We start from the raw sequence: 24956 nt of genomic DNA, 5'->3' as shown, positions 1-24956 counted from the left end.
AGTTTGTCTGCTTACTTGAAGAAGGAGAAGCCAAGCTGCTGAATCCACAATTACTCTCTGTCCTCAAGCCTGATTCGCTGACACTGGAACTTCCCTTTGCTACGGCTCGCCATTGCAGAAGAAGGAAGTTACTTCAGAAGGGGAGCGGGCCATGGGAGAGAGAAGTTCCAGCGTCATCAGCTAATGTAGCTGTTGGTACTGCCCTACCTGCATGGAAGAAACAGGACTGGGGGTTCAGAGATGGGAGTGGGGTGCCGAGTGTGGGGGGGGGGGGGGGAGAGAGGGAGCATCACAGTTGGGATAGAGAGGGATGTGGGCGTGGGGCATGTCACATGGGACATTAGCAGTGGTCCCCCCTTGACCTGGGCCCTTGGGCAGTGTCCAGTTGCCTGAATGGTCAAGCTGTCCCTGGTAATTAGAATTTGCATGATCTGTAGTGGAAGGACAATACTAAAATGCACGTGATGTGTACTCTGAATTGGGGCACTACCTATAAATGCAAAAGTTAATCCTGTCCCTCTCAACAAGGTCAGGTCTAGATTCATTTGGTTCACTTTAAGTCTCTATTATATGGATGTTTCCTTTTTTTTTTTTTGGTCCTTCTGCATTAGCCACACTTGTTATAATCTATGGAATCCCAAGAAGGAACAAACAAGCAGAATCTGAAACATGAGAAGGCTAGAAGCTTAATGAACGGAAGAGGAGGAAACTTTACTCATGAAGATTAAGGAGACTGAAACAGAGGGAGTTTATACCTATAGAATGTATTTTGCCAATGGTATAGCATGGAAACAAAACAGAAATCAAAAACACAATTTCAAGCATCTCATAAAATTTGGAATTGAGGTATAAAAAAAACAAAAAAAACTCATGGAGTGTTATAGGAACACGTGTGCAGCATGTTGAATATTAAGAGAAGCAATGAGAGTAAAACCCAATTTTAAATTTGGCCAGCTGACCCAGTGGACGTGATAATAAAGAAGAACCACATGGGAGACAATTATGAGCACAGAGAAGAGAGATGGTCCACTCCTTCCACAATAACGCAAGCAGAAACAAACACAGGGTGGAAGAAAACAAGTCCAAGTGACCAGCCAAAACACAGGAGTAAGAGCTCCAAACAAAGTTTATTGGGACCCCTCACGGTCCGTGTTTTGGCAAAAAGCCTTTCTCAGGGGTCTAAAAACACACAAAATTTAAAATCAATATACAAATAATAATAAAAATATTAATAATGAGCATAAACACATAAAAAGATATAAATCACACACAAAATCCAGAAATCATAAAAGGTAATATCAGTAATAAACATTTTATTACTGATATTACTTTTTATGATTTCTGGATTTTAATTGTGTGATTTATATCTTTTTTTATATACTTTTATACATCTATATAATGTTTGCAGTTCATACTATTGTATGCCTATGTATTTATGTGTTTATGCTCATTAATATTTTTATTACTCCTGTGTTTTGGCTGGTCACTTGGACTTGTTTTCTTCCACCCTGTGTTTGTTTCTGAGACAATTATGAGCATGCAGGAGGATTGCTATCATCCTCTTTTGCCAGGATTTTTTTTTTGATGTGGAATACAAGAGTCTTGCTTATTCATAGGAATCCCGAAAGGAGACACTTGAATGCAGCAACCAAAATCCAGCATGAAGGCAAAGTTGACTAAGAATATTAATAAGGAAGAAACATCCAATCAAATCCCTGTGATCTCAGTTGGATGACGAGAAACAGGGTACAGTTATGGTGTGTCTGTAATGCTTGCCCATTGCTGGGTACCTGTGCAGCAAGCAGAAACCCCGCCCCTACACTGCTGATAGCATACTCTGCCCATATGGCAACAGTATGAGTTTCTAGAAACTAAGTAGCCCAAAAGTATACCATTCAAAAGCCTCATAACGTTACTGAGCTATGATCACACCCTAGTTCAGAACAACAGTATGTGGCTCACAATATTAACTTTCCTATACTCCCTTACACCTCGGTCTTTATTTCAAATCAAATCTAATTTGGGGCTTTTATACCACTAAAAAATCCCCACTTCAGGGTTCAGTGCAGTTTACAACGATGATGAAATGCATCAGCTAGGGATTGCTAATAGCTTGAGAGGGAGAAGGAATATGATCCAGATCTTATGAAGAGCGAGTGACTACAATTGAGAGGGAGGACGGTGCCTGGCCGAAGCAGCCCTAAACTTCGTGAAATATGGCCGAGCCAAACTGTTGCTTGAAAGGAATCAGAGGGTCACAGCGTGACCTAGACTTGCCACTGTCAGAAACAGGATATTGGGCTTAATGGAGCTACATCTCTGACTCAGCATGATTTAACGTTCTCATGACAGCAGTTTGATAGCGCATAAATCTCATATTCCCTAAGGCTACTGCAGGAAGATAATTTGCAACATCCTGCCTTGATCTCTCCCTGTATCTTCCCTTTGTGTTCTTAAACACCACTCTGCCTCAAAGGTTATTATTATGACTTTTTATCTGCTGCCGGTTCGTTTAATGTTAGAGGTAAAAGAGCAAGCTGGAAGCTGTGTACTGTGGGGAGTAGAGCCACTGCACAAGGCAAGTGGCCGAGCTAGAAACTGGGGTTGTGAAGAAAGTCATTTGAAAATACAAAAGGGAAGTGAATGCACGTCTGAAAAAACGGGCAAAGTAGTGTCCCAGACCTCTTACTATCCAAGTGAGCGAGAAGACAGAGCATAAGCTTCTTTGTCCTTGTCCGCCCCTCCGCCCCTCCCCCCCTCCCAGCGGGCACCAAAACGTCTCGTCGTAGGTACGATGCGGTGCTGGGCAGGCAGAAGGCTGAAGCGGCGCCCTCTCCTAAGGCTTCAGGGTTTCACAGAACGTGAGAGGCAAATGCTCGTGTCGCAGAGCGAGAGAAGGTCCCCCGGTCCCAGGCACTCGCGCACAGCCGCATGCTATTGCTAGAGCGAGGGGCCAGGGGCCAGGGCGCGTGGCTGGCGCATGCGCAGAACAGTGAAGGCGGGAGGGGAAAAGCTACTGCCGGCGGCGAGGCGAGTCAGGGGCTGAGGAGGAGAGAGAGAAGCATGGTAGAGGGAGGGGAGCCAGTGCATTGCACACACTCACTGCTGGGGACATAGGGCACGATCCGCCTTTTGCCTATTTCTACACATCTATTCCTTGCATGTGCAGTGCAGGAGCCTGAGCCACCGAGCTGGAGGAAGAGCCGAGTTCGAATCCCCCCAGCGCCCCGGCTTAGCTGTTAGCGGGAATGAGTGCAGAGCTCCGGGCCTCGGTCACCCGCTGCAGATGGAGGCTGTGAGCGGCGCCGACCCCAAGCTACAGCAGCAGGCGCGGCGGCTGCACCGAGCCCCCTCCCCGGCGCGCCCCTTCCTGCGGGACCCGCGCACCGCCCCGGCCAAGCTTCCTCCACCACCGCCGCCGCCGCCCCCCAAATCCCCGCACCTTTCCGCTAAGCCGCCCCGCCCGTCCCGCCGCAGCAGCACCCCCGGCGCCAAGAATAAGCCCAGCCCGGCCAGAAGCACCGTCAAGAAAGCGGTCCGAGCCCCGCCGGGTCCAGCCGAGCCCCCGCCCAGGAAAGCCGCCCCGGGGGACGGTGGAAGAGGGAAGCGCCCGGCTCCCAGTCCGGCCTGCGGTCACAGCAGCAGCGGCGGCGGGAGCAGCAGCAGCTCATCGGACCTGTCGGACTGCGCCTCGGAGCCGCTGTCGGACGATCCCCGCCCGGTGCAGCCCTCTGTCCCCGCCGGCAATGATCGTCCCCAGCAGCCGGTCGCCCCCGGCCCCCGGCAGGCAGGAGTGGGGGGAGAGCGGCCGCAGGCCGAGCAGGAGGAAAGGGCGGAGGAAGCGCTGCTGCTGCTGCGGGAGATGGAGGAGCTGCGCTCGGAAAATGACTACCTGAAGGTGAGTGAGTGATAAGGGGGATGTGGCCCGAGACGTCCATGTGCACTTTTCAGAGTGGTGCAGCCAAAAAGAAGTTAGTGTTATAGAAAGTAAAAAGGTTTCATTCAAACGGAGATGTGTCAAACTCGTTTAATAACTGTCCACGGTGCTTGTGTGCCTTTTCTTATTCCCTACAGTGAAAAAGGTGATCACTGGTTTTCCTATGAAGCATAAGATGTGTAGGATTTTTTTTTTTCCAGTGATGCATGAGGACAGCTAGTGTACAGGGGTCCGGGAAATATTTGGTTTGGAGATAAAGGGACAAAAGTTTGCCAGTTTTACACTGCAGAAAAGCAACTGGAGTATAGCACTTGTCTTATGAATGAGTATACACTATTTGCATATTTTGGACCTCTCCCTTACGGTCCAAAATACGCTCTCACACTTAGCATTGCGGTTTTTTTTTTTTTTTTTTTTTACTGATTGGCTAACGATTCCCGATCCAGGAGCCACTTCCCTCAAGAACCTCGACTAATGAATGAGGCGCAATACCGCTGCCTGAGCTCGTATAGTATCTAGGCGAGCCTAGCGTTGTACTTGCTGCCTTGTATTCATTATTATTATTTTTTTTAAATAACGTAATCAGAGAGCGTGGATTATGCAGCCGCCCCTTTTTCTTGGATTTTTTTTTGAAAAACGCAGGACCGTTTAGGGTTAGTAGCTTAAAGCTAGCGTGTTAAGATTAAATTTCTAGCAGATGGGCTTCCCTGATCATATGACAGTTTGGTAGTGGTAAGAAATAGGCGTGCATTCATCTAAACGTACAGTAAAACGAGCTGATTGGGCAGCGTTGGGAGAGATTAATTAGTTTTGTATTTGTGAACAGGGATGGTACCCTATCTAAATCCGTTATCCTGATTTAACCTGTAAGGAGGAGAAAAAAAAACCCTGAATGATGCGCTTGCTAGTATTTAGAATCTGGAGGGACTGAGATTCAATGAATAAGGCACAACTGAATTTAGAATTAGCAAGCTCTTGTTCTGCTGATATTGTGATAACTCCAAGAGTGTTTAGTAACAAAACACTTCTCTGCTGTGTGCTGTAGCATGACAGCTTCCACCAACCTTTTCGCATTTACCTGCTTTTGTTCTTTCAGCAATGATTTAGCTTTTTCTTTTATTATATGTTGTTTCTGCTCCTCAGCACAAACTGTTTCCTGACAGTGCCTTAAACAAACTGTCATAAGAAACAGGGGAGGCCCTAGGTGAACCTTCAGGCACATACCCCATTCCTGGGTGCTGCAAAGCCCTCCTCCTCCCCCTCCCAGGGCGGCTCAATGCCATACCCCTTAGTTCAGCATTTCCCCTACCCCTTCCCTATCGTTCTGCTAATGCTATTATTATTTGTTACATTTGTATCCCACATTTTTCCACCTTTTGCAGGCTCAATGTGGCTTACATATAATTGTTAACGGTGTTAGCTAATTACGGTTTGAATAAATACATAGTATGAATGAATGCAAAGTGATATTGTGGTATAATGAGGTATATGTATGGTAGGGAACAGTTGGGGGGAACTTAGAGACGGAAAGGGGGAAGAAGAGTCAGGTAATGTCTGTTGCAGTCTTTGGTTATGTTGTGTCGCAAGTGACCGGTATTTTTATGTAGGGTCAGTGGGGTATGGTCTTCTGAACAGGTCTGTCTTTAGTGGTTTCCGAAAATTTAGGTGGTCGAGTGTAGTTTTTACTGCTTTTGGCAATGCATACCATAGTTGTGCGCTTAGGTGGGAACAGCTGTGAAGCCACCCTACCTCTGTCCTCCACTCTTGACAGGTCCTACAATGAGTGGAGGAGTGGCCTTAGTGGTTGGGGTGGTGGACTTTGGTCCTGGGGAACTGAGGAACTGAGTTCGATTTCCACTTCAGGCACAGGCAGCTCCTTGTGACTCTGGGCAAGTCACTTAACCCTCCATTGCCCCAGGTGCAAATAAGTACCTGTATACAATATGTAAGCCGCATTGAGCCTGCCATGAGTGGGAAAGTGCGGGATACAAATGTAACAAAAACAAAGATTGGGTCAGGGCATTGAACATAGATCTGTGGTCAAGTGCTGATGTATTGCACCCTTTTCCAGTGCAGACTTTCTTGGGGGGAGGGGGAACACGGCAGTGCTGAAATGCAGGCCTGTGTTTAAAGATCTTGTACCACTCTGAGATCAGCTTTAAAGTGCTGCTTTCCTGCTGCATGGGCACTGTGCTGCTGCCCCCCACCAAACATTTCCATAGGTGGATACCAGCCCTGGCCAGAAATGGCAAATGGAACGGTGGTGTGCTGAGAACATGGAAATTCAGGGTCCTTGCAACCTTCCATTTCCTCAGATTCAAACTTAAGTATTTTCCTGTCTTTTGGAGTGCTCACAGTCTATCCTACCTGAATATAACTCACCTTAAGCTATAACTTACAAAGCATAAGCTAAATCCCAAATAAGAACAACAACAAAAATCAGTAAAATCCATTCTTGCAGCAGGTTCACCCAACGTATAATTAAATGCAATTCAAATAGGTGGAGGGAACTTTATTGGCAGTGCTGATCCCTTTGGGAGCTGAGAACCAGAGAAGGCAGTGTTCAAATGCTTGTTTTTCTCCTGACTGGTCTTGGGCAAGTGATCCACTCACCACTGTTCAAAATTAGGGCTAGATTTACTAAACCGCATAGCCGCATCAGCCTGTGCAAACTCAAATCAAAACATTTCATTTACTGCAGACCTCATTTTATGCAATGGAACTGATTTACTGATCACACACAATAACAATGTTAGCATACTTGTGTATATCTAGCTGTCTCAGTTTTGGAAAAGCAACTCATTAAATGGACTATGTCATAACAACCTCTGTAAGCCACATTGAGCCTGCAAATAGGTGGGAAAATGTGGGATACAAATGCAATAAATAAATCCGCATGTCCATTTAAAACCTCACCTGAGCCATTCCCATTCTTTCTTCTTCCATTGATAATTGTCATTAATTCTTAAGCCAACCCCCCCACACATTTAAAATTAGTGCTATAAGTCATAAAATTTTTTAGAGGTCTGTTTACTAAAGGTTTTCTCCATTTTGACACTTGCCTTCATTCAGCACATGAAAAGCAGTATAGTATTGATGAGTTACTCTGTTGCTCTTGATTTTCCTGTATCTGTGTAGTGATAGATCTGTGTCATCTGAGGTCTGTAAATTAGGTATGTGTTTTGATTGTCATCTATCATTTTGATAGAAAATTAAGATTGTGCTTCAGATAGCCTTTTATAAACAGATTGTGAGGAACTGCAGGGGGACCTTGGAGACCAGACATCCATATGGCAGATGAAATTTCCTGTGGACAGGTGCAAAGTGATGCATGATCCAAACTATACTTCCATGATGCTGGATTCCATATTGAGAGTCACCACCTAGGGAGAAGATATAGGTGTATTATATAGATAGTACATTGTGTGTTGGTGACCAAAAAGCAAACATGTTATGAATTAGGAAAGGAATGAGGAGAATGGAGAATATCATATAATGTCTTTGTGTTACTCCATGTGACTGCACCTTGAGTAATCTATACAATTTGGGTTTAAAGAAGAGTAACCAAAATAATAAAGGGGATGGAAAGCCTCCCCTGTGAAGAAGAGCTAAAGAGGTTAGGGCTCGGTGGTGAGATGATCTGTAAAATCATGCTTTTCAGAAAGACATCAAAGACTAGGGGGACATGCCATGAAGTAGGAAGGCCACCAAGAGACTGAACCGGCCCTGGGGCAGGACTGCTGCCCCCCACCCCGATCTTCATCATTGCTGCCACCCCTCCACGATCGTCTCAGCTACTGCCCCCCCCCCCGGATTGTTGACGCAATTGCATTTGAAATACCTTTGCTGGCAGGGATCCCGAAGCCCCACCAGCAGAAGAGGTCTTCCTTCAGCGCTGCTCTTCACTCTGCCCATTGCCTGCCCCTGCGGCTGCTTATTCTCTCAGGGCATGCTCGGTTTCAAAACTGAGCATGTGCGCCTGAGAGGAAAAGCAGCCACTTTACAAGCAATGGACAGAATGAAGAGCAACGCTTTAGATTGTAAGCTCTCTTGAGCAGGGACCGTCCTTCCCCATGTTTAAACTTGTACAGCGCTGCGTAACCCTGGCAGCGCTATAGAAATGCTAAGTACTAGTAGTAGTAGGAAGACCTGCAGTGTCTGCTCCTCTGGGTCCTCCCCAGCCTCTAAGGGGGGCCTGGCGCTAGAGTTGTCTTTCTCCTGCTCCTGTTGGGATGTGATCACCTGGGTCCCGTCAGGAGCAGGAGAGAGAGAGAGACGGGTGCTGGGCCCCTCTTGGAGGCCTGGGCTCAGGGAATTAAGCCCCCCCCCCCCCCGCCCCCTCTCAGTGGCCCTGAAGTAGTTCATTTAAAACAGCTCAGAGAAAATTGTATTTTTACATGCAATGCACAATTAAGCACAAATTTGTTGCTGGAGAATGTAACAAAAGCAGTTAGCATAACTGGGTTTTAAAATGGTTTAACTTGTTAATCTGGAGGAAAGCCCATAAATAGTTATACAAAGTAGTGTTGGGGAAGCCAGTGCTTATCTCAGGGGATAAGCAACATGGAATTTCTCTGCTTTTTGGGCTCCTGCCAGGAACTTGTGACCTGAATTTGCCAGTGTTGGAAACAGGGTACTAGGCTTATGGCAACTCTTACGTTCTTATGTTGTATAAACTGAAGGCGCATTTTTAAAATATACTTTAGGAATATTTTGAAAGCATTAGAAGCATACAAATATATAAAAATGACTTATAACTACTGTACTCTATAATATCCTCCTCTCCCATACAGATCCTCTGTGCTTGTTCTGTGTCATCTTGAATTCTGGTACAGTCTATTCTTGTCTCCGTCTTCTCCACTGGGAGGTTATTCCCACATATCCACCATCCCATAAAAAAATATATATTTCCTTTTACCTTCATTCTAGAACCCCTTGTTCCAGAGCTTTCTTTCTGTTGAAAGAGGTCTACCTCCTGTGTATTTGTACCTCGGAGATACACAAATGACTATATCACTTACTCTATCTGGTCTTTCTTCCAAAGCACACGTATTATTTGTTGCATGTGTATCCCCACATTTTCCCCCACCTATTTGCATGCTTAATGTGGCTTACATTGTACCGTGATGGCGATCGCCATTTCCGGTAAAGAAATACAGGGTGGTGATTGCGTTAAAGTTCATAAGTAACATATTGAGATCTTGAAGTCTGCCCCCATATGCTTTTTGGAAACACCACTTCCATTTTAGTAGCTATCCTCTTCACCAGTTCCTTCCTGTTTATATCCTATTGAAGGTGTCGTCTCCAGAATTGTACACAGTAACTCTAAATGAGGTCTCGCCAGGGACTTAAGTGATTACTTCTTTTCTTTCCTTGCCGGCTATTCCTGTCTCTATGCACCCAAGTATCCTTCTGGCTTTTACTGTTGCCTTTTCTTCCTGTTTGGTCACCTAAAGCTATCAAAAACAATTGCCATTCGGTTTGGAAGTACATTCCTATAGAGGCTCTGACGAACTAGTATGTCTGAAAAGAGAGTGTTTAGTTATAAAAAATAAAAAAAAAAAGGTAGTGCTCAGCGGTGCTCTCTTGGTGGGGTGGGGTGGGGTAGGGGGGTGGGAGGGAGGGTAACCTTTGCTTTACTAAAAAGTTGAAAAAACTTTGAAGTTCAATGATGTTGATATTGGAAAGTTGAAACTACGACGAGTTATACTGTATGAAGCATTAGCGGAATTTTGTATTAGTCATAGGAAAATGTGACTTGATGGATAGTATTTTGCATTCTTTGTGTTGTTTCAATGAACAATAAAGACTTCATACAAATTTAAAAAAAAAAAAAAAAACAATTGCCACCAGATCCTGCCTTTCTTGGCCAGTTGGGTTTTTATGATATCCTTAATGAATATGCATGAGAGGAAGTTGTGTATAAGGGAGGCTGTGCATGCTAATATCTCATGCATATTCATTAAACCTGTCTGGCCAGGTGGTCCCCAAAGACCCACTTGAGATCCACTACCCTATACTACACCCTTGGGTTTTGAGAGCCCAAAATGCATGATCCTGTGTATTTTGTCTTTGAATCTTAGCCATGAATTTTAACTGCCACACTCTAGTCCAGAGCAGAGGTTCTCAATCCATTTTCTGGGACACAGTTAGGCTTTTGGGATATGCACAGTAAATATGCATTAATTAAATTTGCATGCACTACCTCCATTCTGTACAAATGTATTTCGAGCATATTCATCGTGGATATCCTGAAAACCTGACTGGCTAGGTATGTCCTGAGGACCAGGTTGAGAATCCTTGGTCTAGACCATTCCTTAAGCTTCTCTAGATCCCTCCACACGTTATTGACACCTCCCGGGTTGTCATCTCTGTTGCAGACTTTGATAATGTATCTGCAAAAAGACAAACTTTGCTGATAGTCCTTCCATGATATAGCTTACAAAAATGTTGAAAAGAGCCAGACCTGAGATCATTCCTTAGCACCTCTCTTCAGAGTGAACTCAATTTACCACTTCACTGTGTTGCCTCTTACTCAAACAATTTATGACCCAGTCAGTCACTTTAAGTCCAAAACCAAGTGTGTTCAGTCAGTGGCGTACCTACTTCAGATGCCACCCGGGGCAGAGCATCCCCATCCTCCGAGCAAGGGGGGGCAGAGCAGGCGTGTGACTGTTGGCTCTGCCAGTTCCCTACCCCAGAACAGGAAGTTGACATCAGAGGGGGCAGAGGACTGGCACAGCCCCATGTCTACTCAGTGCACCCCTTTGCTGCCTGTACCTAGGGTGGACTGCCCCCACCCCTCTGCCCTTGGTACGCTAGGGTGTTCAGTTTATATTGCCTATACAGAACCATATCTGAAATCTAAATATACCGTATCTAGTGCTCTCTGGTATACTTGAATATGGTATACTTAGCCTTATGGTTAGAGCAGCAAGCTAAGAACCAGGGAAACCTGGTACATATCCCACTGCAGCTCCTTGTAATCTTGGACAAGTCACTTAACCCTCCATTGTCTCACATACAAACTTAGACTGTAAGCCCTCCAGGGACAAAACAATACCTACTGCACCTGAATGTACATTGCTTTGATAGTTATTGGGCTTGCAGGCAGTATATAAGACATTTAAATTAGAAAAAAAATAGATAGATCAGATTCCTCTGACAAAAACTACCTGTGATCCGCTGGATTCTAGAAACTGTGCTAGCCTCATTCACTGAGATCACGTTAACTGCTCAGTAGTTTCCAGCCCCCCCTTTCTCTTTTTTTGTTTTTGTGGAGAAGAACCACATTAATGAATTCACTGGATTACCATAAAACTGTTTTTAGAAAGAGGAAACCAGCAATTCACCTCCACCCATTCCATTCCATTCATTATTTTATAGACCTCTATCATAAATCTCCCCTGAGCCTTCTCCAAGCTGAAGAGCCCTAGCCGCTTCAGCCTTTCGTCATAGGGAAGTTGTCCCATTCCCTTTATCATTTTCGTCACCGTTTTTTCTACTTTTTCTAATTCCACTATATCTTTTTTGAGATGCGGTGACCAGAATAGCACACACAGTATTCGGGGTGCAGTCATACCATGGAGCGATACAAAGGCATTATAACATTCTCATTTTTGCTTTCCATTTCTTTTCTAATAATACCTAACAGTACATAAGTACATAAGTAATGCCATACTGGGAAAAGACCAAAGGTCATTGAGCCCAGCATCCTGTCCACGACAGCGGCCAATCCAGGCCAAGGGCACCTGGCAAGCTTCCCAACATACAAACATTCTATACATGTTATTCCCGGAATTGTGGATTTTTCTCAAGTCCATTTAGTAGCGGTTTATGGACTTGTCCTTTAGGAAACCATCCAACCCCTTTTTAAACTCTGCTAAGCTAACCGCCTTCACAACTTTCTCCGGCAACGAATTCCAGAGTTTAATTATACGTTGGGTGAAGAAAAGTTTTCTCCGATTTGTTTTAAATTTACTACACTGTAGTTTCATCGCATGCCCCTAGTCCTAGTATTTTTGGAAAGCGTGAACAGACGCTTCACATCCACCTGTTCCACTCCACTCATTATTTTATATACCTCTATCATGTCTCCCCTCAGCCGTCTCTTCTCCAAGCTGAATAGCCCTAACCTCCTTAATCTTTCTTCATAGGGAAGTCGTCCCATCCCCGCTATCATTTTAGTTGCCCTTCGCTGCATCTTTTCCAATTCTACTATATCTTTCTTGAGATGCGGCGACCAGAATTGAACACAATACTCAAGGTGCGGTCGCACCATGGAGCGATACAACGGCATTATAACATCCTCACACCTGTTTTCCATACCTTTCCTAATAATACCCAACATTCTATTCGCTTTCCTAGCCGCAGCAGCACACTGAGCAGAAGGTTTCAGCGTATTATCGACGACGACACCCAGATCCCTTTCTTGGTCCGTAACTCCTAACGTGGAACCTTGCATGACGTAGCTATAATTCGGGTTCTTTTTTCCCACATGCATCACCTTGCACTTGCTCACATTAAACATCATCTGCCATTTAGTCGCCCAGTCTCGTAAGGTCCTCTTGTAATTTTTCACAATCCTGTCGCGATTTAACAACTTTGAATAACTTTGTGTCATCAGCAAATTTAATTACCTCGCTAGTTACTCCTGTCTCCAAATCATTTATAAATATATTAAAAAGCAGCGGTCCTAGCACAGACCCCTGAGGAACCCCACTAACTACCCTTCTCCATTGTGAATACTGCCCATTTAACCCCACTCTCTGTTTCCTATCCTTCAACCAGTTTTTAATCCACAATAGGACATTTCCTCCTATCCCATGACCCTCCAATTTCCTCTGTAGCCTTTCATGAGGTACCTTGTCAAACGCCTTTTGAAAATCCAGATACACAATATCAACAGGTTCCCCTTTGTCCACATGTTTGTTTACTCCTTCAAAGAATTGAAGTAAATTGGTCAGGCAAGATTTCCCCACACAAAAGCCGTGCTGACTTGGTCTCAGTAATTCTTGTCCTCGGATGTGCTCTGTAATTTTGTTTTTAATAATAGCCTCTACCATTTTCCCCGGCACCGACGTCAGACTCACCGGTCTATAATTTCCCGGATCTCCCCTGGAGCCTTTTTAAAAAATCAGCGTTACATTGGCCACCCTCCAATCTTCCGGTACCACGCTCGATTTTAAGGATAAGTTGCATATCACTAGCAGTAGCTCCGCAAGCTCATTTTTCAGTTCTATCAGTACTCTAGGATGAATACCATCCGGTCCAGAAGATTTGCTACTCTTCAGTTTGCCGAACTGCCCCATTACGTCCTCCAGGTTTACCGTGAAGTCAGTAAGTTTCTCCGACTCGTCCGCTTGAAATACCATTTCCGACACCGGTATCCCACCCAAATCTTCCTCGGTGAAGACCGAAGCAAAGAATTCATTCAGTCTCTCCGCTACGTCTTTGTCTTCCTTGATCGCCTCTTTTACCCCTCGGTTATCCAGCGGCCCAACCGATTCTTTTGCCGGCTTCCTGCTTTTAATATACCGAAAATTTTTTTTACTATGCTTTTTTGCCTCTAATGCTATCTTTTTTTTCTTAATCCCTCTTGGCCTTCTTTATCTGCGCCTTGCATTTGCTTTGACACTCCTTATGCTGCTGCTTGTTATTTTCAGACGGTTCCTTCTTCCATTTTCTGAAGGCGTTTCTTTTAGCCCTAATGGCTTCCTTCACCTCACTTTTCAACCAGGCCGGCTGTCTTTTGGACTTCCGTCTTTATTTTCTAATTCGTGGAATATGTATGGCCTGGGCCTACAGGATGGTATTTTTGAACAGCGTCCACGCCTGTTGTACAGTTTTTACTCTCTCAGTTGCCCCCCTAAGTTTTTTTTTTTACCGTTCTTCTCATTTTATCATAGTCTCCTTTTTTAAAGTTAAACGCTAACGTATTTGACTTTCTGTGTACAGTTACTTCAAGGTCGATATCAAAACTGATCATATTATGATCACTGTTATCAAGCGGCCCCAGTACCATAACGTCCCTCACCAGATCATGCGCTCCACTAAGGACCAAGTCTAGAATTTTTCCTTCTCTCGTCGGCTCCTGCACCAGCTGCTCCATAAAGCTGTCCTTGATTTCATCAAGAAATTGTACCTCTCTAGCGTGTCCCGATGTTACATTTACCCAGTCTATATTTGGATAATTGAAGTCACCCATTATTATCACATTGCCCATTTTGTTCGCGTCTCTGATTTCTTTTATCATTTCTGCATCAACCTGCTCATCTATTTGCTTTCTTTGCCGTGGCTGCACACTGAATAGAGAATTTCAACATATCATCAACAATGACACCTAGATCCTTTTCCTGCTTGGTGACTCCTAATGTGGAACCTTGCATCATGTAGCTATAGTTCGGGTTCCTCTTTCCCATATGCATCACTTTGCACTTGCTCACATTAAACGTCATCTCCCATTTAGACGCCCAGTCTCCCAGTCTCGTAAGGTCCTCTTGCAATTTTTCACAACCCTCTTGCAATTTAAGAACTTTAAATAAATTTGTCATCAGCAAATTTCATTACCTTATTAGTTAGTCCCATCTCTAGGTCGTTTATGAATACGTTACAAAGCAGCGGTCCCAGAATAGACCCTTGGGAACCCTACTAACTAACATTCTCTATTGAGAATACTAACCATTTAACCCTACTCTTTTTTTTCTATCTTTTAACCAGTCTTTAATCCATCATAGAACACTACTTCCTATCCCATGACTTTCAAATTTCCTCAAGAGTCTTTCATGTGGTACTTTTGAATTCATTTGTCAAATGCCTTTTGAAAATCCAGATACACAGTATCGATCGGCTCACCTTTATCTACATGTTTGTTCACCCCTTCAAAGAAATGTAGTAGATGGTGAGACAAGATTTCCCTTCACTAAATCCATGTTGTTTTTGTCTTATTAATCCATGCTTTTGAATATGCTCTGTAAGTTTGTTCTTTATAATAGTCTCTGCCATTTTGCCCAGCATCAACGTCAGGCTCACCAGTCTATAATTTCCCAGATCACCTCTGTTCCTATGGGCTTCATTGCATTTGGCGTGCGGTAATCAGTGCCGCATCTTTGTAAAAGGCGCCCTTGGATTAAAAATGTCGAGGGTGGGCATCCCTTTAGAAGGCATGATCTGTGTTCAGATACAAATTTAGGGCCTCATGTACCAATATGCATAACTATAAGCTGAGTGTATGGTTAGCAAATAGGAGCCACTGAGAATTTATTAATTTTAATTTTTTATTTGAAACCAGTTTATTTACTGAAGTACTGATTAAAAACCATTCTATATGGTTTACAGAATTACATCCATAAAAACGTATACATCATCCCCCAGATTCTATATAGCACAGCTGAAATTGCGTGTACGAATCCAGTTGTATTCTGGATTTGTGTGTGCAATTTAATTAAGCCAATCAGCACTGATAATTGCCATTTAGCAAACAATTGGCACTAATTAGCATTACTTAGAATGTACTTTCTAGGTGTATTCCATAAAGTGGTGGGTTCACATGAATTCTAATGAATGTGGCCAAAGAGGGTTGTGGCCATGGGCATGAAATGGGCGGGCTGTTGGTGTTCCAAAATTCTACAAGCACAGTTATACAATTCACCTGCTCCGTGCCTAACTTAGGTGCTGGTATTTACACCAAGTTTTATTTGGCGTAAATGGATGCGCCTAGAGTTAGGCACAGGCATGGCTGCTAGACGTATTCTATAAGCCTCTGGATGTATTCCATAAGCTATGCCTAAATGTAGGTGATGTTTACAGAATACGTTTAGGTGGGAATATTTTCAGCACCAATTTTTCAGGCGCTATGTATAGAATCTAGTCCTAGATGGACAACAAAATGCAACACAATGATAAGATGTCTTTCTTTTCTGACAAGAAGAATACACTTCATTAGAAAGGAATGCTTTTTAGCATTTTCCTGAAGTGGTAAAAGGAGTAGCCTAATGGTTAGTGCAGTGGGCGGGAGACCTGGGTTCAATTCCCACTGCAGCTTCTTAGATTGTGAGCCCTCTAGGGACAGAGAAAGTACCTACATATAATGTGTACAGCAGTGTGTATGTCTAGTACCATTATAGAAATGATTAGTAGTAGTTGATGTGTACCACCTGGGGTGATTTATTTTCAAAAAGGTGGTATATAAATCCTAGTAAATAAATTTAACACCATTGGAATTTGTATGGAGAACTCATTCTAGAGAATAAAAGTAGCAAAGGAAAATGCCATGGAAAGAGTCTTTGATGATCTAGTAAATCTGAAGTTCTAATAAAGCCGCAAACTTTGAGTGGGAAAATACTATTATAGAAGTGTTTTTTTAAATACACTGGGCATACAGATCATCCTATAAAACTTAGAAAACTAACCAGTAAATTTTAAACTTAAATGCTGGGTTATTTCCAACATGTGTAAGGAGCATAAAACCAGGGTAGTATACTCCCAGTCTGTTAATATCCTGACAGCTGCATTTTCAATTTATGCTAGAGAATGAACAAAATAGCTGCATTGTTTAATATGTTACATCTCACTAAAACGTGTTAGTGAATAAGGTCCTTTAGTTTTCCCTGTGAATTTTTTTTCTGTATCTTTTTATGCCTCTTGGAGAAGCAGTTTTTGTTGTCTTAAACAAAACCCCAAACCATCCTGCCTTTCTTGGGGTAATGTTTCCAAATGGGTTAATTTTACTCATAAAACCGCTTAACAAGGTGAAGCAAATAGCAACACAATTACCAATCAAGAACACATTTGCCCAGTAGTGCATGAAAAAGACACTAACGAGAGAAAAGACCTCAGAGCTTCTACTGCCCTTCAACAACTTAACTGATAGAATGTAGGGCTAAGAATTTGAATCATAATTGGTCAAAAAAAACCAACTCGTTAATACTTGTAGACATTTTATTATAATGTGTAAAAGATTTTTCACTGTCATCTTCCAATATTTTTTCAGTGTTTATCATAAAGGCTCAGTTTGTAGCCACACTTATTTATTTATTTATTTGTTACATTTAGACCCCACATTTTCCCACCTATTTGCAGGCTCATTGTGGCTTACAAAGTACCGTAAAGGCGTTTGCCATTTCGGTTGATAACGATTGTGTTGTGGTCAAATGAGATAGAGGTGAATCAGGCCTTGAGGGGGAAAGAGGATAGTAAATTGTCTAGTACGATCTTTGATTATGTTGTGTTGCAGGGTATGGGGATTTATGTTGGATCGTTGGGATAAGCTTTTTTGAAGAGGTGGGTTTTTAATGACTTCCTGTGGCATCCAAATTTGGGTGCTAAACAAAGGAGCATTAAGCGCTGTTCTCTAGACTGAACTCTGAGTTGTGCGCTGTTTATAAAATAGTGCTTGGCGCTGGGATCCACGCTCAGTTTTGGGTGTGAGGATTTATACCAACTGAAACCTGGCATAAATCCCCACGCCTAAATAAGGTATGGATCTGCTGTATTCTATAGCACCATAAACCAGGGTTCTAGAACAATCTAAGAGGTCATGACCTCTTAGATTGTTGTAGAACCCTGGTTTATGGTATTGATTGAATGCTTATGTACCAGAGGTATAATTGGGAATCATAATAGTAGTATTCTATAACACAGCATACAAACTGACAGTGCCAGATTATTGGTGCTAATTGGCTTGTTATTCAATGAAATTGTGCACACAAATTGGGCATGTGTCCAAATTTGCAAACATAATTTTGAGCGCCATATATAGAATCCAGGAGTTTAATAGCCAAATTCAAATCAGAGATCTCTACTCTTTAAAGTTCATGACTATATCGGTCACAGTAAATCCTGACGAAGGCCCTTGTTTCACCAATAGCTACCTCAGAGGAATTAACAGTAAAACCATCATCTTACGAGCTTCTGCTTTTCTTCTCTGAGTTATCCTGAGCATTAAAGCTGTCCCAATTTCACATAAGCCAATCAAAAGATCTGTATGTATCAGCAGAAAGCCAATCAAAACTTGTAAAGGACACTAAGTAATAAAATCTTATTGGTGTGTAACAAAAAAAAAAGTTGAAGAGTCAGGTTCAGGTTGTTATTAGTAGAACACTGTCCAATCTGCAAAACTGTTCAGTTCATACAGTTCCACCATATAGAAAATCTCTTTTCTAGCTGTAATAGGGCTTTTCCTTGATCACTTCCGCAGAAGCTTTCACACACTTGATCAGTCGCACTGTAGCATTGATCAGAAAAATTGATTTTTCTCAATGAGGAACCACTACTACTACTACTTATCATTTCTGTAGCGCTACTAGTTGAGAACTCACCACAAATTCAATCAATTAAGTAAAAAGAAAAAAAAAAGATATGTTTGCAATTGGCTTAAAATTGGAAACCTGAGAAGTCTGAACCAGTAAGGTTTGGAATTGGGGTCCCATAGATGGTGAAAACTGATTCAAAGTCAAATTGAACCAATGAACTAACTAATTAAAAAAACTTAAAGGAGGATTTCTTAGCAAAATAGTCCTTTTACTAAGGTGCATCTAAAAGTGGCCTGTGCTGGTGTAGATGCCCGTATTGGATGTGCACAGATTCATTTTTCAGCCACCTGTAAAAAAAGGCCTTTTGGGGGGGGGGGCTGAAAATGGACATGCGGCAAAATGAAAATTGGCGCGCGTCCATTTTGAGCCTGAGACCTTACCACCACCTCTTGACTTAGTGGTAAGGTCTTACGCATTAACCGGGCGGTAATCAGCGCACGCACAATGTCGATTGCCACCCGGTTAGTGCTGTTTCCCAGAAAATCCTTTTTAATGAAATGAAATTTTTTTTGATTGTTAACTCTTTTACTGCTTCTTTCATCTTGTTTTAATTTTTAATAATATAAGGGTGAAATTCTGTCTGATATTTAACAGAACATGCTACACTATTCAAAAGAAAAAGTTAATGAACTCAGATGCTCCATTGCTCATACAATTTACACAATCATGGTGTTCTGCAAATTGAATTTGCTTATCGAATCTTTTCAAGAAATCTACATAGCCATAACTCCATATGGCAGTGCTTACAGAGCATTGTAGAAAGGAGAAAATTTCCCATGGACTTCCCATTTTAAAAGAGCCGAGTCTACGTAGAAACATAGAAACAAGACGGCAGATAAGGGCCAAAAGGCCCTTCCAGTTTGCCCATCCTCTGAAACCACTAACTCTTCCTTTCCTAAGGGATCCCACATGCCTGTCCCACGCTTTCTTAAATTCTGACCGTCGTCTCCACAACCTCCACCTGTAGATAAAGACTTCTTGAGAAAATGGAGCCAAGTATTGAATGAAAATGCATTGATTTAATGTTGCTTAAAATAGAAACACACCATGCTCAAGCAGGAAATTAATTCTCAGTTGATTTAAAGACATTAGTAGATTTTGAGAAGTAACATAATGAATTATGAAAGAATGTGAAAACTTTGTCTGAAGTAGGGCTAGTAAAAATTAAGAAATTTGAGATATGAAAAATAATTTTAAAGAAGGTTCTATTTACTCATTGATGCATAAATCTGGTAGTGGAAGCGAAGTCCTCCACAAAACTTATCAGTTTTAATTCTGACAAGCAGCAATGAGTGAAAATGAAAAAGGAAACTGATATCGTAGGGAATTTTGGCATGGGCAGGGAGTGGTTTAAATCAACAGTAGGCACAACCAATAGCTTGTTCACAGGAACATCAGCTGTAATAAGGCTTTCAGATATGCAAAGGATATCTGATCATTTCATTACTGACCAAAGAACTGTCATTTGTTCCTGAATGCAAATACGATCACTTCTAGTTTTGGGCCAAGTTTGAAAAATGAGAGGGGAACGAAGGGCCATATTTGATAGCTTCATTCTAAAGCTTGATCATACTGGAAAGCAGTACAATATATACATATTTTGTTGCAGCTCCAGATTTGCTGGGATCCTGAAATTCTTTTCCTGAATCAACCAAATTTCCAATTTTACTGTGGCCCAGAATTTTTGTGTACACCAATGTGTTTCATGATTGCAAGAGTCATAGAAAAGGCCCGTATCCCCCTCTCTACAAGTGTGGTCCTCATGGTTCCAGTATTCGTGCCAGATGGAAAAGCTGCAGGCTGAACGATCAAAACTCATTTCTAAGTGGGAGAAACTGTGGGGCCCTCTTACCCATGTTCTTAATCTTTTTTTTTTTTTTGTGGTAATTTTTTGCTTATAGGTGGGGTAGATTCTAGGGGCAAATAAGGGAAAATAGAAATTAAGGGTCCCTTTTACCAAGCTGCAGTAATAGGGGGCCTGCGCTGGTGTCGGTCTTCCTTTTTTTTTTTTTCAGGAAATGGCCGCGCAGCCTTTTCAGGGGGGAGCCCTTTCCGCCACCTATTAAGGCTTACTATGGGTAACAGCAGATTCTGCATAACAAGAGAACTAGTCCATTAAGTCTAGAAGTGTAAGATTTGGTAAAGCTCAGCTCTTGCAGTTTTAGGATATTTTGGCGTCAAGGAAAGGAAGAGGCAGTGTGTACCACTGGCTGGAGCACTGAAAGCGCAAAGTCGGGAGTCTTGAAATTCAAGTTCATCTTGCTTTCCTGTTGATTCTCTGGCATGTTCTTAGCCATAATTCTGAAATGTTGCTTCTTTAAGTTTTTTTCATCCAGCCGTGATGCCAGAAATTTGCTGTAGGCCTGTTTGTGTTATATAAATCCAGACAATTATTTTGACAAGAATGTGGGCTTAAAAAAATTAAAAAAATAATAATAAAAAAAAATATATAGCTACTGTTATTCTATGTCTGCAAGAATACTGGAGCCTCACATTCATTGCATAAACATATCATGTTTCTGCCTATTTAATGATACAGAGTGTGAGAGCATGAACCAGCAGAAATAATATAAAAACAGTGTTAAAATGAAGAAAAGGCAAAGTGATATGGAATGAATTCCAGCTTCTGTGTGGAAGATGCCTTTACAGTCTCTCTGGGAAGAATCTGTCATGCAGCCACTGCTTTTGAACCTAATCTTACTATAATTAAGATCATTTTTCAACTTCTTTAAACCCACTAGGGTACAGATTTACGCAGGCCTAGACAAGACACGTGCACAGGCTGAAGCATAAACTTAATTTCTAGCTCACTGCTTTGTTTTTTTTGTCTTGTTACAGCAATGAAAAACGTCTAGCCTTCTGTGGCTATATTTTCGAACTGCGCCTTAGTGTGTAGCCTAGTATGTTGCTGGGAAGAGGTTGGTCTTCCATACTGGATGCTCTCATAATGGCAAATAACTTCTGCCAGCTGTTTTTGAATGCTTGTCTGCATACAATGCTAGGAAATAAGGTGCAGATGATCAAAAGTCCCACGCTGTTCTAAATGACGCTCTAAAAATAGCACTGGAACAGCGCAGGGCTTTACCGCCCCTATGATCGGACATAATAGCATGCAAATTTAAGCACACTATTAATCTCTGATCATAGGGTAAAAGTGCTGGAGGATTGTGCCTGAGCATGTGCTCAGGCACAGTCCTCCCGCACTTGTTTGATAGGTTGCAGCTGTCAAAAGCCCAGACCTGTCAAACACAAGGGCTGGAGGTCTGTGGGACTCCCAGGCCACTTTGCAAATGCAAGGCCCTGGTGGCCTACTGCCCCCCCCCCCTTTGAACCCCCACACCCTCATCCCAAGCCAGTGACAAGACACGGGAGCTGGAAGTCTGGAGGACCTCCAGTCCCCCCGACCCCTCTGACAGAAGTTCACAGATCGCCAGCCCCCTAACCCCCCCCCCCGCACACCAATAAAAAAGGCCCTGGTTGCCCAGTGGGCTGCGAACACAAGCCCCCCCCACCTGGTGGTCTAACGGCCCCCTTTCCTGCCCCCCCCCCGAAACCTGATTGGTGCAGGGAGTACATTCCCTTCTTTTCCAGTGCCGCCTTGAAAATAGTGGTTCCCAGCCCTGCCCAGTGCATTCTGGGATGCCCTAATATGGTGGTGAAGCCCCGTGCAGCAGATCCTGGGAATCACTGGGCAGGGTTGGGTGCTGCCAGTTTCAAGGCAGTGCTGGAAGAGGAAGGAGAGTACTACTCCCTCCTCTGCCGCTCAGGTAATGGGGGTGGGGAAGGGGGCCGCTAGACCACCAGGTTGTGGGGCTTGTGTTCACGGCCCACTGGGCCACCATGGGGGGGTTAGGTGGGCTGGAGATCCACCAGATCTCCAGCTTCCCATGAACTTGTGTTGGGGAGGGTCAGGAGACCTCCAGCCCCCACGTTGCTTGCTTGGGGTGGGGTAGTAATAGTAGGGTTAGGGTTCCTGCGGGGGGGGGGGGGGGGTCCATTTGGGGGGATGGGAGATCTAGCATGCAAATGCATTCTGAACAGGGCTCACCATTCCTCCCCAATGTTCTGCAAACCCTATAGGATTTGCAACGGGCAGTGCATCAATGTTTGGCACACTGCCCGCTGGTCATTAGGAAGGAATAATAAAATACCTGTTTAGCATACATTTGCATGCTACTTGTGGTCAGAGCTTGCAAGCGCAGTGTTTCACACATGTTGGGGCTCTGTTCATGGGGAGGTAGCAAACGCGGGCACTAGTATGGTGCTAATAGCTTCTAGCGCCTGTGTTTGCTGCTGATCATTGGCCTCTTTTTACTTGATTACTCAGCTGGGATGATTTAAGATCTGTGGTTTGACACACAACATAAACATCTCACTTAGCAGTTCTTTTACAAGCAGTGTGCTTTGGTAAAGGGCTTTACCGGAACATAAAACTTACAGGGATACAGTATGATTTTGTCTGATTAATAAGTTGAAGCAAGCAAGAGCTTGTCTTAAGTGGGGAGGGGAACAGTGAGGGTATAATTCTTGCCATGCCTCTCAAGGCAAAGATGTCCAACGTTGCAGAAGTGAGCCAACTTCAATTCCTCTTTGTTCCAAGGCCAAGTGGGAGCTGTTGTAGCCTGCTGTTTAATGGAACAGATTTTTAGCATTTTCCATTTTGTCTTCATAACAGAGGATTTTATCTATTAGCTCCAGTTCCTTTAGGTAGTGTCTGTACTGCATGGGCTCTAGATGCAGTGCCTATGGTTTGTGCCGGTAGAATGGCAGCCCATTCTTCTTTCACCAGCAGGAGCACTGTTCGTTCGTAAGAATTTCATGATAGCTTCCTGAATGCCACCTTAGTCTTTGGCACCTTGTCTAGTGCTCTGACTCTTCAGTTGTGTCTGGTGAGGTGCCCCTAAAGAACTTAATCAGTACTGTTATGGGTGGTATTCGGTGCTGGCTGTCTATATGTTTTTCCTTTTCTTGCCATCTCTCCTCATTCTTAGCTTTTCTCATGTCTTGCAGCTCCCACTTGTCTCTCCACTCCATTTTCAGCTCTTCTACCCTACTGTTCCTTTTCTTTGTCTTACATAGTAACATAGTAGATGACGGCAGAAAAAGACCTGCACGGTCCATCCAGTCTGCCCAACAAGAAAAACTCATATGTGCTACTTTTTGTGTATACCCTACCTTGATTTGTACCTGTCCTCTTCAGGGCACAGACCGTATAAGTCTGCCCAGCACTATCCCCGCCTCCCAACCACCAGCCCCGCCTCCCAACCACCGGCTCTGGCACAGACCGTATAAGTCTGCCCAGCACTATCCCTGCCTCCCAACCACCAGCCCCGCCTCCCACCACCGGCTCTGGCACAGACCATATAAGTCTGCCCCGCCTCCCACCACTAGCTCTGGCACAGACCTTATAAGTCTGCCCAGCACTATCCCCGCCTCCCAACCACCGGCTCTGGCACAGACCGTATAAGTCTGCCCAGCACTAGCCCCGCCTCCCACCACCAGCTCTGCCACCCAATCTCGGCTAAGCTCCTGAGGATCCATTCCTTATGAACAGGATTCCTTTATGTTTATCCCACGCATGTTTGAATTCCGTTACCATTTTCTTTTCCACCAACTCCCGTGGGAGCGCATTCCAAGCATCCACTACTCTCTCCGTGAAAAAATACTTCTTGACATTTTTCTTGAGTCTGCCCCCCTTCAATCTCATTTCATGTCCTCTCGTTCTACCGCCTTCGCATCTCCTGTTCTTCCTCCACGGTATCATCCCTATAATTTCTCCTTTCCTAGCCTTTGTCCCTTGGTTTTCCATATCTCCCCCCCCCACTAGCATTTGTCTTTTGAATTTTCACATTCCTAAAATCTACTGCCATGTATCCTCTGTGCTGGTACTGTCAACGTTTTGAAGCTTGCGGACTGCCACGTCTAAAAGTTGTGATTTTTCAGGTCAGCAGATATGAACCACCAGTGTGAGAGTCTGGAACCTAATGATAGTGGCACAGATGCTGTGGGGGTGGTCAGCAGGTACAAGACGAGTTCTTGCAGCTCCTCTTGCAAGTTGTGCCCGGCCCCTGGAGGAGGGCTGGTTCTCACGTACCTTGATCTGTCCGGAGGGATTCTTACGTAGTTAGGTCCACAATGGATATCTATATCTGCATGAATATGCATTGAGAGATCCTGAAAACCTAATTGGTGGTGAAACCCCAGCCATAGGAGGACATTGGTGGCGGCATGAGCTAGATTTACAAAAATATGCTTTTCCATTATACGCATTAATGCATATTAATGACATTAGCACATGCTAAAGCGACAGCACACATCTGGTAAATCTAGCTCTGTGTGATTTGATTGAAAAGAGAGCAAGTTAGCTTATAGATCAAAGCAGAATTTTAATTTATTTATTTTCTTGTAATAAAAGGCCTGCTTCTGTAGGCCTTTTACCTCTTCTCTGGCTATAACTGCAAGATGTGGTTAAATGTGTCACTGTTGTAATGCAGCTCTGTGTTTTCTTCATCGTGCTGTGAGAGCCGCTCTGGGTACTAAATATGAGCAAGGTTCATAAAGTTTCCATTTTGTCTTAAAGGCTTAGCACAGCACAGGTTACTCCTGCCTTTTTAACGTGCACCTTTACACCCCATAAGCTGAGCAGTGTAAAGAACAGCTTTGGTAACACTAGACTTAAACGCAGTGACATAGCTACGGGGGCCTAG

General features: G+C 43.5%; 1 protein-coding gene across 1 annotated transcript in view; it reads left to right on the top strand.

Moving 5' to 3' along the window:
- The first annotated feature begins 3031 nt into the window (after positions 1-3031).
- Positions 3032-24956, top strand: part of MTCL1 (microtubule crosslinking factor 1) — a 474698-nt gene continuing 452773 nt past the window's right edge. The window contains exon 1 of the mRNA XM_030187538.1: positions 3032-3898. Coding sequence (XP_030043398.1) covers positions 3287-3898 — 612 coding nt within the window. The 5' untranslated portion in view covers positions 3032-3286. The remainder of the gene's footprint in view (positions 3899-24956) is intronic.

Source organism: Microcaecilia unicolor, chromosome 1, assembly GCF_901765095.1.
Source record: "Microcaecilia unicolor chromosome 1, aMicUni1.1, whole genome shotgun sequence".
NCBI classification, from domain to species: Eukaryota; Metazoa; Chordata; class Amphibia; order Gymnophiona; family Siphonopidae; genus Microcaecilia; species Microcaecilia unicolor.
The sequence above is the reverse complement of the archived record's forward strand: the minus strand, read 5'-3'. Positions and strand labels throughout refer to the sequence as shown.